This window comes from Varroa jacobsoni, unplaced genomic scaffold, assembly GCF_002532875.2.
Source record: "Varroa jacobsoni isolate VJ856 unplaced genomic scaffold, vjacob_1.0 scaffold_1413, whole genome shotgun sequence".
Taxonomy (NCBI): Eukaryota; Metazoa; Arthropoda; class Arachnida; order Mesostigmata; family Varroidae; genus Varroa; species Varroa jacobsoni.
This window is the reverse complement of record NW_019214315.1, coordinates 79,493-95,447: the sequence shown is the minus strand read 5'-3', so window position 1 is coordinate 95,447 and position 15,955 is coordinate 79,493. Positions and strand designations below refer to the sequence as shown.

Genomic DNA, 15,955 nt, shown 5'->3' with positions numbered 1-15,955 from the left:
AGTTGACTAATGAGTGACTGATTCTTGCGCAGATATCCATGTCATTTTCCAATTCACAGACGATACCCGTAGATGTCGCCGTCCGAAAATGAAGCCATTATGAACACATATGGAAACGTCAGAAACGACGCTATGCGTTGATCCTTTCTTAAGTAAATGCTGTAGCTGTTGTTTTTCTCTAATGCAGTCTCACAAGACGGGGTTGCATGCGATATACAATTTTGCGGACAAAAGTTACTCACTCCAAAAAATACCTTTCTTCATACCCATTTAGTGCTAAGTTACACAATTCATTTACCAAAGGCCTTTATGTACCACGTTGGGCGCTGCAAACCAGGGTATTGAACGACTGAAATACTGAAACCTACCGGAGATTGTTTTTGTTCGAAAAGTAAAATGGAGCTCTAACAACGTAAGTGCCGTTATCGAAGGACAACTTAATCCGTCGGGAAGATATGTTATTAGCGTGGTTATCTATTGCTGTGGGGCAGAGAATTTTTCGTGACTAATCATTAACCTCGATCGTGATTATCTTCATGAGCCGATTGTGCATTATGGTGCCACAGTGTATAATGTACGCATAAAATCTGTTATAAATATACGACCAAGACATCCCAGTTCGTTGAATCGTTCTGTCACGTAAGCGATCGATGGCATATTATTTCATACACGCCCAAGATAGTTAACTAGTTAATCCTAGTTAACTTTATTTCATTCTTATCCATAAAGCCCACATTCTCCCTTCATCGTTCCCTTTTATTGACGAGATGCTATAGATAAAATCAGGCTAGGCAAACAGGCTGGTTGCCTTGCGGGTTTACAGTTCAATGGACATTGAGGGGTGTGCAAAAGTCCGCTATCTGAAATAGGTCTCCTTTCCGAAACGTTATCGGATAAAACAGTAAAAATTGTGCGAAACTTCTGATTTCTAAAAACATTGATCGTAGTTTTCTTAATGCCTTCTTATTCAAAAAAACAGGACGGCGTGTGCCCCTATAGTCTCACAACATTCTAGTTGGCGTGCAAAATGGAATAGGTAAATATAGGTAAACAAACAGTTGTAGCAGTGGCTACTGAAGATACCAATACAGCTGAACTTATGTGATCACAGTAAACAGGTTTGCATGTGCGTGTAGATGCGTACGTGGCTTCATTGTGCCATAGAGTCAAAAGTAATATTCTTATGGGTTTAGGCCTTCTCTACCCGAACCGATAAGCTGTTTACCGTAGGTTATGATCTGACCCGCATAGTCGCTTAGACAGGTATTGACTTCGTGGCTCAGTCATCAACACAATTTTTGTAAAATTCTCAATCAAGAGATTTCTCCATAAAAACTCCTGCCTTACCCTAATTTATGTATTATATTAGGTGTTACTCTAACTACGGTCCTATATAGCTTTGCGTTGTTTCCAGCCGTCGAAACAACGGCTTCTATTGCCGTTGATAGCTAGGTCCAGACAATCTACTATGTGGCCCCGTGCGAATATGTGATAAGCACTACAAGATCTGCTTCACAGACTCCAGTCGAGATAAACAGTGTATCTATGATACACTTCCGCAGATTTTTTTATCTATACAGGTAAATGCTATCGATATACTATTATTTAGTCGATCATAGTCGATTTATCGATAGAACGACCATCTAATTTGTAGATTAGATAATTACGATTTAAAATACAAAACAGGGGCCCTTCGTTGAAGCTGACGCAAGAGCATTCTAATAAATATAAAATGAAGAAACTGTTAATACCTATTGGCTGCACATTGTAATATTATAGTAGATAGACCTTCAATCAATACTAAATCCTACGTCGTCGCATCAATTTTGGCGGATTATCTCCGCCTTTTTTTTTTTTCACTCAGCATGAGCTTATACCCTCTTTCAGGTTAACAATTACCTTTATTACTTAACCTTCATTTTGCAAAATTGTACTGCTTATTGCATGATGACTGTATGTATAATTCAATGTTCTTCGCAGGTATAGATCGAAATTGAAGTCAGTCACTGAAATCATAATGTTAAGTTGCGTAGATATATTATATGGATGAATGTGAAATTAAGAATACGAACGCTGAAGTTTTACGTAATGCGTTTTGATTGATTTTTCCTTGTTTGTACAAATGAACCATTTGCTCAAGTATTCAATTTAAGAAAACCCACCATGTTTGCTAATCGACACACATTAAGCATGTCGTCTAGGTATCATTAAAGGCAAAACACTTCAGAAAATTTCAATTAAAAAAAAACGAAGGGTTAGTACGTTTTATCGTGTGAAGAGATCGTGAAGCTGGCAAAAAAGAGATCTCGGACCCAAATCAACATGCTAGAGTGTTGTAGATCTCGTTTACAAGTAGTCACGTCGTTACTTGATTCTGTTACCTTTTCGTTGTCGGCCAAAGCTGATGACCGTAGATATGACAACTGATATTCTAACTCGCTAAGAGCGTTTGCTTGCTTTTGGCAAACGGGTGTCCACCCGCTCTTCGAGAGGCTGGAAATGCAGAGGATGGCCTAAATAGTAACGAAAAGAAATGAACCTGCTAAACTCAGCTTGGCTGTCGTTCAGGTGCCATGTATGAGCATTCGAGTTACCATCTAACATAATATCAGTCCTGTAAAACCGACTAAATCACACTTTTATTTGGTATGATGGCACCTAGTAGTCGTATACGGTGTCGATAAGAAGAAAAAATCACTCTGATTTACCCATTTTGCTCTAGACGTCATAGGGAAACACAGTATTATTCGCGCCTAATCTCGAAATTTTAAAGGGGGACATTGATCGATACTGTACAAGCTAGCTATTCTAATAATGGAACTCAATTAGAAAAAATAGTTAATTTATATTCCAAAGGCTGACAAGTGCTATTACAAAGTCAACTGCTGATTCATTTTCCAAAGCCAGAAGTCAAGATAATACTGATTTAAGTCCTGTCTAATAACGATAAAGTTCACACATTTTCTAAACTGAAGTTACTTTGTAAAGCCCTTGCCATGTCTAACGATTCAAGATCTGCTTTCAGATTTGCTTCAACCTACCATATATTAGTTCCTTGAAGTTAAATATTTGCCGACGGAATCAAATAACTCAACCTAAACTAACTATGACAAGCTCATTCACCAAGTACGAAAGGAAAAGCAAATAATAATAATAATAATGTCTAATACCCAAGCATCATGGAAAATATAAGTACTACATGGAACCAGCGGAACGGTTCGGATTTTAAACAAGGGCTCAACAGAATTCGAAGTCTGTCGATGAGTGCGCCAGGGGCCAGCAAAACAAAGTCACATCGTTAAATTAATCTGAACGGTACATCGCGTTATAGCTCAACGCAGGCGACAAAATTCATAGGGGTAGTTTATCTTATACGGGGCACTCACTTAGGGGCGTGTCTTTGGTTGGACAGAGTTCGACAAACGATGTACGCCATGTTGGATGAAAATTGCTAGTTACGATGAATTATGTGAAAAATAGTACTACGATAAACGAATTCCTCCCAGCTAAATACAGCCAGGTACGACGTCTCTTTTTTTTTTGTACTATTTCGTCGTGTGTGCACATGTTTCTCTAGTCTGACTATTTAGAATTTTTCGTGGAATTGAAAAAGACGTTTCCGATTCGACGGAAACATTATTAAGCTCATTGCCAACTCAGACAGGAATCCAACATAATATCACATATAGTAGACCGCTTTGAAAAGAATCGCGCATGTCAGAGGATTCTGCTAAGATTTCAAGACCAGACATTATCCCCATGATGTCTTACTTACGCCTTGACTTCTGTTCAATTGTTAAAGATTTAAATAACAAAATAAACTACTTAAGGCCCAATCAGGTCACCGAGGTTTATCATAGTTAGCGTTCGTTCTCGACCATGACCGTGACCGTGACCGTGACCGTGACCTCCGAAGGAACAGCAGATTTTAAACGCTTCTAGACGGTAAAAATTAATTAACATAGAAGGTATAGTACCTACTGAAGTTTTTTTTTAAAAGAACAAAATCACTTTATGATTTAAGCTATGATTTTCTAGCAATATTTCACCGATATCAAAGATGTTTACTTTGTGGCAGCTGAAGTCATCCTCCCAGGGGAAGTTTCTAAAGGCCAACTGATGGCTACTTATAGTTGCAATATTTTCTCGTATTAGGAACATTATGTCTTCCTCTAAATCACAGTGAGTAACATCTGAATCTGTGCAGAGCCTATAGAACATATATAAATCAGCCTGTTTTTGAAAAAAATGTTCATCTACTGTCTCATTAAATTTGAGAAGGATCCATCACGTTTGCGGGGACAAATGCCAAATTAGTGAAGGAAACAACAGGAGTCGCGTCTAAAACTGTTCTTCTTTTTTCCGTTTTTCACTGCTTGGTTTACTGTACTTCGGTTGAGTCTGCGAGGATCTGCGCTTGAAAGAACTATTCAGATTGTTTCGAAACATGCTTGACTAGCTAACATCTGTACGCGTCTTTTTTTTTTATGGCCTCATATTGTTATTGTAATTGTTAATGCTGCCAGAAAGGCTTTAACAAAAAAACACATCCGTTCAAGGCTTCCATCGATATTTTGCTGTGATTCAACTTCGATCTCATCCCATAAATGAAACCATGTTTGGCTTTTCTTCGAAAATGTCTTTAGCAGAATCACGAGATGAACCAGCAAATCGAATCATTTAACGGCACGTATCCTGTTATCACTTGGAATTAGGTGAGTATGATATTTTATTCACTGGCCGGTGGCCAGTAGTTGGTGGCCACTGCAGCCGGCCAACTTGATACTTCATCATTTACTACACACGAAGTAAGACAATTTAGCGGCGTTCAACCTTATATAGCGAACTGTTCGCCAGTGTCCATATTTAAATGGCAGCTAAAAAAGTGCTGCACGCAAAATTGTGTGCAAGCCCTACAAAAGGCTACAGCCTTTTTGAGCCCTAGCACAGCAATCCGTCCGCGCAGCTGCTAGACACAACTCAGCAACGTGCGGTATATGCCCAAATTTTCTATTCATGTGAATGTTCACCTTCTTCCTAAACGCAACGAACTTATCAATAGAAATCTCATGTGGACTACAATGCGAAGATGGGATGCACCGCAAAAAATGAAACACCTCAATTTTGATAAGCTAAGCCTATACGGATGGCCCCTGCCTCGTCACGTTTATATAGAGGACGAAGCAATAACTGTTCCCAATGCAGAGAAACAGATGACAGAAGCAGTACGACAAAATGGCTTTCATTGCTAGCTGTCGCTCTATATGAGTTTAGGCACTACTGACGAACGACTTAAGCAATCACGCACCTTTGCATAGTACAACTGTTGAAAGTCCTGATACAAGCGAATCCGGCGAACTCCTCAATTGAACGACTTCTAAACTACGTGCCGCTAGCAAACAAAATTGGACTGGGAAATGGTTCAATGTTCCAGAAACCTTTGAGTGGAAGTCGGTTGAGTTTACTCTAGAAGAAATGAGTTCACGAGGAAAACACGTTTTAGCTTAAAAAGTCGATGTCCGGTTATCAAATTTTTCCTCCTCCTCGGAGGCGCGCGGAAATTTACGGAATATTGGTGGAAATATTAGACAAGGAGTCGGTAAGCGAAAACACAGTACGCGAGTAGGGCACACATTTCAAGTACGGAGACTGGAGTGTTGAAGGCCAGCAAGGAGACCATCACATATTAAGAGACGAAAAATAAGAACGCATCACGACAATCGAGAAGGCTTTTCGCGGAAGCAAAGCTTCGAGTCTGAAGGTTTTTTTTGGGCAAAACTGGTATTTCACATATAACGTGTTAGAGAATTATGACCTAAATGTCGAAAATACGGAGGCTAACTGTAAAATAGGTTCCCTGTGTGTGGATTCCAGGCTAGTGGAAAGTGGGTGTGATATATTCCGCGTGCCATTTGCGAAACTTTATCAAACAAAAAACTCATGTGGAGCATACGGTCGTTATAAACGAGGTATGGTTCTATTTCGACTGGACCCAGGCGACGGAATGACATCAGCCTGGAGGGAAACGAGGTCGGTGACAATGTCGGGTAGGTTTACACATTAAGTAGTGTTAGTATTTCCGTTAGACATGAGGGCATCTCCTACTATGAAACACTCGTCGAATCGTCGAAAATGAAACGACGAATGCAGTCCGTTAACTAGGGTCGCGTTGGCTCGACAATCGAAAGCACGCAGTCTGATTATCTAATGACAACGGTGGACCTCGTCGCCATGCCTTAACAACTTGCTGGATGCAGCAAAGCAACATCCAATGTTAAATTCGACCCGCTTGTTCTTCCAATAGAAGTCCGTGAGATTGTAGGCCTTCTCATACCCTCAGAAAACGCGCCTAGGCAAGCATCTCTCGCTACTAATAGATATTGGAAAGCCATAGAGAGAAAAATTACAGCGATTTATGCGCGTATAGACCGATTGTCCTTTTAAGAAGGACGACCTGCATCGTGCTGCGAGTCGATTTCGGCAAGGGTTACGTACCATTCTATTGAGCATGGATGGTAGCGAAACTAACGGCACGTAACATAATCAAGGGCGACATTTTTGTAAGTTAAACTCTTCCTACACTATGTAATAAACCGCAGATTTCCAAGCCAACTGACCACGCGCGACATCGCAGTGCCCTTGTATGGCGACCACGAAATAGAAGAATCTTTTAAAGGCTCTGACATATATTAACGCACGGTTTTTTGACACTTCGAATGGTAGTGTCGCAACTGAACAGTGAACACGACCCTGCATGTCTCAAGATTAAGTGGCCGTTTGACAACTACGCCCGCTACTATGATCGATCGCTTGTTTTCGCACTTTTTTGCAAAATAATAAATATATATTGTAGAATGTACGATACGCACATTTGCGTCGAGCATTATGTATCCAAATGTGCACGACGTGTATGTATACATATCCTTTGTAGGGGTGACGTCGAAGGAAATACGAACCCTTCGTATTTCGTTTGTTCTTCTTCATTGGCGCACTCTTTCGAAGTCTTTCGAGTCTTTCTAGTTCGAAGAGGATGGTCCTTCGATGAAGGTCTCGTTAAATGGTACCTCTGGAACAGTAGAGTCTTTATGTTCATAAACAAATATATGCTTTAATTCCGCCTTCGTGCTCTATACTAGGCACACAAAATCTGCTCTTTTAGTTCAAGGTTGCTTCAACCTTGCAGAATGTCTCACATGCGTTTTAAGGTGAAAATGACACCGTTGCAAATGCTGCTACGAAACCTCGCAACTGTTGCAGATCAATGGTGAGATAGAAGAAAAGCGGTTATAAGATTATTATTCGAAAGAGCTTTCCTTCTAACAGGAGGGCCAGGAATCAGGAGAAACTCGCCAAACACAGCATTGGGTGATACTTCAATTGTTTGTATCGGCTCCTGTAGAGTTATACGTAGTACATATATCTTCTACTCAAAGGTACGAATCTTGCTCTCACCTGGTAAACGGAAACCAAAACTGAATTAATGACTGACCATGTAAGCGGACAAGTGCGGGTATCCTTAGCGCAACCGGTGCATTCATGAGCGTACGAGCTTGATCGCTGATATCCTGAACAACAACAATAAGCATTAGCGCATTTTAGTAATGTCCAATGCAAAAATCCAGGACTGCAAAGCTTCCCGCAACTGTGGATGCGACCCTTGCCAGCAACTGCATAGCGTGGTCAGCATAACCGAATAATAGGATTAGTTGGGAGGATTTAATTCTGTTAAGAAACACGCTGCCGGCTTCGCTGGTTCACAGTCCCTTTGAGAGCAAAACAGATATAAATAGCATCATTTTAGTAGACATCTCTCTGCAGAATTTCGCGTACAACATAACCGATTAGGCAACCTATGGCGGACACAAATGGAAACAGCCATCTGACTAAGACAAGGAACAACGCAGATACGGATCACGATAGAAGATAAAAGTATAGAGACGAAATTGAACCCCCTATCATTGGCGAACATCTCACTTGCCCTGAACTAGTTCACAAGAACAGGTGCAACCTGCGGGAACGGGTCGACGTTTCTGGTCAGGCAAAACACTTGTAGGGATAAAAGAACAACCGACTGGCCACTGCGATGTAGAAAAACTACTAAGTTTAACTATTATATTATTATGAAATTACTATTATATAAATAAGTAAATATATACTAAAAAAAAATTACCATTAAATAAAGAAAAAAAATACCCTCCGCGGCAACGTTTTGCATGTACAGCTCAATCATGCGACCCACACTGGTCATCTAACCCTGCAAACTTATGTAATTCTATTAAGGGATTAGCTTGTACTTCGCCGTTTGGTCTATTCTACTGAGGGTAAGCAGAATGAAAGCAATACTGGGGTATAGTGGGCAAATTATAAGAACTCAGGCAAATTTTCATATAATAAGTATGGTGATTGAACACTTAGGCGTGATGTCACTCGTCGCCACTGTATGTTACAGTTTTCTCAACATTTTATATGTTGCAGTATAAGCTTTCGTGTAAGATAAAGTTGATAAAACTTTTCAGCAGTTATTGTAAGAAGCTATCTAATACCTATTGTAATAGAGGCCACTTTGATGGTTTTTCCGGCTATTTCAGAATAGTGTACATGTGCAGGGCGCGATTCCTTACATCGTCGTCACTGAAAATCCCGGCAGAGTCAAATATAATAAATAGCTATCTAACTAAAAAAAAAAGGTTGTTTAAAAAATAATAGTGATAAAATACCTAGAGTAGTTTTACTTACTTCTAATAAGTATAAACATTTTATAATATGTTAACCCATAAAAAAAAATACAGTACTTTTCCAGGACAATCCAGCTTTACAAAACCATTAGCTGTGCATTAAAATTTCATATCTGCGAATACATAGTTTCTAAATGCATCCGTCTATTTGTTTGAATAATGATGAAATATGCGCATTCAGGCTTCTAGACGGAAAGAGGCCTCAAGTCCTAACGTATGCACATTATGACTTGACTTTTGGCGGGCACGAAGACTCTACGTTTACCCCCATTGAAGTAGTCATATACCTAACGCCATTATCTATATTTGATTCAAGACGTTTCGGCTGCATGATTTTACACGTATCCTCTTGGAGCGTTCACGCACCGACAACCTATTGTATTATAGAATGATTTCGTACTACTGCATAAATCGCTCGACGAATGGTGTCCTTTACTGGCAAGGGTTTCGAAGTCATACATAGAACGAACGTCAGATACCGTTGCACGTGCATTGATAGCTAGAGCAACGTAACTCGAGGCCACCCAGGCACACATTTTGAAAAAGGATAACAGCTTTAAAAGTGAAGTTCGTAACAGCTGCCATCATGTCAAAATTGTGCCAACGGTATTGTACTTCGAGGACATCTTCACGTTAGGTTGCGTGATAATGTCTCATCTTTTCCAAACAGCAGGCTGAGGCGACCTAGCTGTTAAATCTAAATAAATACGATAAGAAAAAGCAATACGGTTTAGATTTCGCAAGACTGTTTTACCTCTGCTTATATGCTATATATTGCACGTATAGTTGATGTCTTGTTAAATTCCGCCAATGATATATACGTACGCCAAGGACGTGGTAAGCTAGAAGGACCAGAACGTCGCTGTCATAAATTGTTCACAAGAGGAAATTCTTTACTGATATACAGTATGAAGGAACGGAGTGAAGCGTTGGCCTATACTGCTCTATTCAGATGGGGTTTATAGCTCCCTCACGGCTTTACTGGAAGGAAACTACTCGTCTTCGTTATATAGTGTCCGATAACCCGAAAATCCAGGGGTTACATGGATTTGAACACACGCTACAATACTATCGAAATGTATAATTTATATAGCATTGATATGTACCTAGATGTTTGTTTATAAGCTAGCATTGATTTACACGGTTTGATATGCTGTTTTTGTCAAAACCTCCCGGGAGGCGTAACAAGGCCGAGGTATTAACAGGAGCAACGGAACAGACGGCTGTAATGTAATGTAGGTCGATTTGTTTCCCCTGGACGGTGGTAAAAAGAGAATTTTACCAACTCTAACTAGTATGTTACACATGTACTCAATACATTGTACGCTATGTCAGACTACACTATACAAAGTCTTTCTTACTCGGTCTCAGTTTCAAACGTAGAACACCAACGCATCGTAAGCGACGCTCTATTTCAAGTGCTTAGTTATCTTATAGTCTTCTGCCTGCTGTACGTGGTCGCCTATTAACCATGATGCGGTATATGGAAGCTACTAATCAATTGGCTGCTTATTCAATTTTGTCATTACTAAAACAAATTCGAAATTAAGCTTTACTACTCAATGGGAGTTCAGTTACGTACTTCTAATTTGCTTACGTATATGTCAAAAGAGTGGACCCCTCGTGAATCACTTAAGGTTACACGTTAGCTTTGATGTGACAATACAAAGTGATAAATCTCAGCAAAAGATTTGTTCGATTCTCTTGTCTGTATTACAGAAACCTAGAAAAAGTTTCGGAGAGACCTTCGAAATGGGAGCCTAAGGGCCAGTTCCATCTTGCAATACCTTTATGCAAGTCCCAAGTTTGCCTTATTCAGCGTGTGAGGACAAAGATGGCTGACGACTTGCCCCACCAGGGCAATGTTCACCAAATCCACTCGTACGCCGATGGTTTAATGTGAGAAGTAAACATTTCGTTTTCGTTGTTTGGCATCTCAATATCTACAAAACGATAATTTGTTCGTGCTCCCGTAAGTGAAACAGATAAAACATAAAAGTCGATGTTAGATAGAGTCAATTTATTTTTGATATCACGACCAACGTAATTGTAAAGATATACTGACTATTAATATACCTAACGATTTGCCGGTGGATAGTTCGTTTGATACCCTGATTGACTGTATATGGCTTTCCTACTCAAGCGTAAAATTACTTCAACTTAAAACTCACAACAAAAACCTTAAATGACTAAAAAATCAAAGGAAAGGTTGAGAATAAATTGCTTGCGGTGGTAATTATTTGAAACAAATATACGTATTCAAGTATCTTATAGGTTCTGTGCTTATCGAGCATGTAGCTTCACTTTAAAGCATGATTTTTATCTCCGAATTTATATCGGTATGATCAAAACTCACTGCAGGTGTAAGCTTGCTCTAGCATCAAAAATGATCCCAAGCTGATTTGTACTGTATTCGACGAGATGCTACAAAGCTTGTAACATATTTGTTTTGAACTAACTATAATTTTCAAAGTTGTGAGGCAGTCCTGGCAAAATAAATAAATAAACAACCAGTAAAGAGCTTTTGATATGCTGGCACACGGAGAGTTACATTCACACTTCAGCTGAACCAGTTGTAGCCCCAGATTCGTTATACTAAACGATACAGGTAATAATCGTAGGTTCCAGGGTTAGGAACTGATCATTCCAGACTTTTAGCTCAAAATACAAAAAAAAATAATAATAATAGTCGCAAGAACATTCCTTCAAATACAACTGTTATAAACTACAATGAACAGTACCAAAGAGGGACACCTGTTCCATAGATTTGTATTCATAAGATTCGATCTAAGTCCAGTCTGACGAGATTAAGGCTTTCGTCATTTGCTGATGACAAAGCTGAATGCAGCTGTTGTTCCGATACGAGACAAAACGGAAACTACACCGGTGCGTTTACTGTATTACGGTATAATTTTCTTGATTATATATATATATATATATATATATATAGATCTAAATTGTAGCTTAGCTTTATACACTAAATAATCCCATAACTAAAACTGGCTATCCTCGACTCATCTATCTTTAAGAAACTATCAACAAAAGATACTTTATCCGGCGATCCTTTCAGCCCACAATGTAGATTTACAATGCCACAAATATCTGCTGGTTACATTGGTTTAACATAGTTTAATAGAAGTTTTATGAAACACGAAAAAAAAATAGCCTTATTTTCTGCCCAAAGAAAGGTATCTAGCAGCAAACCTTTAACCTATGAGTATTTGAGATACTGCAAGGATGATAGAATGAATTTGTTAAGCTAGTGCGTCTATGTTAGAAGAAGGCAAAGTCACCAATGTAGGCCAGAATTCTTATAGACGCACTACCCGGTTCGATTACGTCGTTCCTAATCGCTGGTATGCATTTCGAACCCTCAGAGTTCGAACAAGCTAGATTATTATTTAAACTACTTTTCACTCTACCACTGTTCGTTGTTTCCCCTTCTGGTTTTCTTTTGTTTTTCGATCAAGTACATGACTTTAATACTCTTCTTTCCCAGGAGAAACTTTTGAGAAAAACAATTGTAGTTGACAAAGATGCGCAAGGTTCTCCCGGTGTCTACTCGGCTAGCTCGAGTTCTCTCCTGAGGAGGAAATTAATCGTGGTAGAGGAAGCATTTTTCGTTGAGGGTCTCTGCAATGTACGGGAGTTCAAGCGGGCAAGTGACCCTGCGGGTGGTTCGGCCTGATTATGGAGGTGAGCCGTGAGAGATTAGGCACAGAACTGTTGGTGGCATGTGTAACCGGCACAAGTTTACGGTAAGTGTATTTTGCTTCGGCCAAAAGATCGGAGTTTTTTTACTCAGGACCAAGTAACCTGCGAGGCTCTTTATAGCGGCGTGTTTAGAAACGTGATCGCCACGAAGCGCGCAACATTTATTAGCAAGGTGTTCATTGACAAAGATGCCTGAGTTTTGCGTATTGCTTGCACAAAAAATGTACTGGTCTGATTTGGCATGCGATAGGTACTCAGTTTAAAACGAAATCAATGGCGGTAGTCATGAAGGATGTTTACTCTAAAAACTTCCTATAACTACGTTCCTCTCGTATTCCTATGTTAAGCCAACATTACAGCCCTGATGACCAAATCCTCGAAACAGATCATTCTGACCTACGGTCGGCTAGTAGGCCTTCCAGTCACTAGCCAGCTTCTAAGTTACAATGTACATTATTTTATCAATTAAGAAACAAAACAAAAAAAACAACAACGATAGAAGAGGACAAAGCTACAACAAAATAAATATCCCTTTCTTTTTGCATTACATTGTACAAAATATGGAAAACTTTCATCATAGTTACCTGAATTCTGGACTGGTTATTCATATTAGCATTGACTTTAGCTGTAGTCTGCCCGTTGGCAGTCTTCGCTGCCGTCGTCATCGCACCAATGTCCGTATGGAATAACACTTGGGCCATTCGCCCGTACAAGACACATGATAGAATGAGCGGAATTACATAGAATAGAATGATGTCGGCAAAAAAAAAACGCATATAGAACGATCGGTGCAGTGAATACGTGCACGTCTCCACGTAACGGTGCTCCTGGCCCCGGTAGTAGATTGGCCGTGTCGTCGTAAGAAAAAATAACCATGGGCAACAGTAACACAGCGCAAACAACCACACAGCGAGGATAATCTTCTTAGCACGTTTCACCGTGCACATGGTCTGCGCCTTCATTGGCAGGCAGATGGCGATATATCGCTCGACGGTAAATGCCGTAATTGATAAAGACGAGGCGTTAATGCCCAGGTACTGGAAAAAAACAAACATTGCACAGCCAGCTCGGCCAAAGATCCATTCGTCCTCAAGGATGTACTGGGCGAGGATCTCATTCGGGATTGCCGATAGCAGAACCATGAGGTCGGCTACTGACAACGAGACGAGATAGCAGTTCGTCGGAGTTCGCATTGAGCGCGTTTGGGCGACCACTGCAACAACCATTATATTGCCTGCAACTCCGATAAGAAGGATGGCGCCAAGAACCGCCGTCCCAACGATGGTGTCTACCAAGGGACGATACCTCGGCTCCCTCGTCAGTGAATTCGCCCTAACAGAGCTCGTGGCATTGACACTCTGGCTGCCTGTCAGCACCCCATTCGACGCCGCCGACGACGAGGCCATCGATGAGGCTGAAGAGGACCAGGAACCGATAGAGGTGTTCGAATTCGTTACGGAACCTCCATTGATAGCGTCGTACAAGTCGCTGTCGTCACAATCAATTGCCATTTGTATGCTGGTCCTGTTGTTGTTGGCAATATTCGTCGAACACAATGGGTCCACAACTGGTACCACGTTGGCAACAGCAACACTGAGCCAGGTAGATGCGACGATGGGCCACTTCATGGTTGGTGCGACTGCCTATGACCGACTGGACAGATAGGCGGAACGTTTGGCTAGCGGCAAAGTTTTCATGGGTCGTGAGTTAACTGCTAAGTGTCTTTGACAAAACACCGCTCGTTTTCGGTCAAGACAACTGCTCCACATGGGAAGCAGCGCTCGACCACTGTGTAGTCTATAATCCTAGGTCTTTTATTCTTTTTCCTCGTTGCTATTGCTTTCACACAGAGAGGACAACGAGAAAGCGTCTAACAATGATTTCTGTGAAACGGTACTTTATCGGAACCGAATAATGAAAACTGTTAAATAGTAACGGTGTCGACAGCGTCCGCCACCAAGTTGTTAACACACTCAATCGTCGCTTGTTAATTTGTTCGAGGTTACACATTTATTGATGTCTTTAATTTCGGTGTTGCTCGTTGTTCGCTGCTATTGTTACGGTTTTGTAGTTGTAGTTGCGCATATATATATATATATATATATATATATATATATATCTGTATATGTATATGTGTATATATATATATATATATGCACTACAACTGCAATGCACCTTTTGTCACTAAAGCTCCATCAGGACAACCGAAAAACCAGACGGGCTTTCCTGAAGTAGCCGTGAGTCAAAAACCACACGACTGGCCAGCAGCATGCTCGTGGATAGAAGGCGAGTCGAGTGAAGCCCCTCCTCTGACCCTCGCCCGAACTGGAGAAAGGGTCTCTATTAGGTATAGGCACAAACTGTAGGCTTCGAGGCTCTCGCTATGGCGGCAACAAGACCCAAAGCCGTTTGCACACCTACGGCGCTATTCAGGACACCTGTGGGCAATAGTTTTATGAATTACGCACCTGGCCACATTGTTATCTCTTTAAGAACCAATAGTGAAACTTCTGCAGCTGTCGCGCGCACCCAGCACACCGGTTTTCCTTTTTTGAGCTCACCGACCAAGAGCGTGTGCTGGATGAAAGTAACCACACACCAACGTGGATGTGCGAGAGGAAAACTAACAGAATGTCCGATTCAAGGACCACCGTCTGTGAGCGAACATCTATTAGACAAGATACCTTCATGTTTTGTTGAGCCTATGTAGCATATAGAGACATACAGCTGAGAAAGACGTACAAAAAGTAAAAAATTATATGATGCGCTACGTTGTTTGGCAGGTCCTGCAAACGTAAATATGTTAGAGACAGAATAGATATTGATTGCTGAAGTGTGTGAAAAAAGTTTGAAGGCAACACCTTACGAAGAAGTCTGTCTGCGTACATCTTTGTAAGCTGCTAAAAAAAAAAACTTGAGATTCGTTGTACTACTTGGGTTGACTTGAGATTGCGAGACCGCGGGAGACACTTCGTCCGGCTGGCTTATATATCGTTTGGTGCTAAAAATAACATACCTGTCCCAAATAGTTAACAGTTATTTAGAGAAATAGCTCGAAATCGATCGAAAGATCCTTCTTTTACATTGCTCAACTTGAACAAATTGAAAGAGGAAAGTGTGGTAAAAAAAAAAAAAGCTTCACTATGAAAGAAGGTCTCATATAATGTTAGCATGATGATAATTTAGAATTGTACCCTTACGAACAATCTCGACCGCCATTGTGATTTAGAGGTACTTAGACATAGCAATTTTAAGTTTAGATATTTTGACTATTCACTGAGCTCATACAATTAAATTGTATTTTGATATACTTTTTATGCTTTCACTAAATTTGTTGACGATAGCAACGTTCATCTTAGCTCAGAAGGCCTTGAGGCCTCGTTTAAAATACGTTCTTGCTTCCGTTTGACGAAGCGATAGGAACTCTTTTGCTTTTTTGCCTACAATACGAGAAAATATTGTGCTAAAAAGAACATGCACAATAAATACACGGAAAAAAGATATCT

General features: G+C 40.4%; 1 protein-coding gene across 4 annotated transcripts in view; it reads right to left on the bottom strand.

The window, feature by feature from the left end:
- LOC111269783 (thyrotropin-releasing hormone receptor) overlaps positions 1-14,570 on the bottom strand; it is a 46,576-nt gene extending 32,006 nt beyond the window's left edge. For 2 of the 4 annotated variants that reach the window (XM_022849607.2, XM_022849606.2), the window contains exon 1: positions 13,034-14,570. In XM_022849607.2, coding sequence (XP_022705342.1) covers positions 13,034-14,077 — 1,044 coding nt within the window. In that variant the 5' untranslated portion in view covers positions 14,078-14,570. Of the gene's footprint in view, positions 1-6,873; positions 7,067-7,489; positions 7,566-13,033 lie in introns of those variants that run through there. The other 2 variants (XR_015314689.1, XM_086972227.1) reach the window with 2 other exon arrangements.
- Between the last annotated feature and the right edge of the window lie 1,385 nt (positions 14,571-15,955).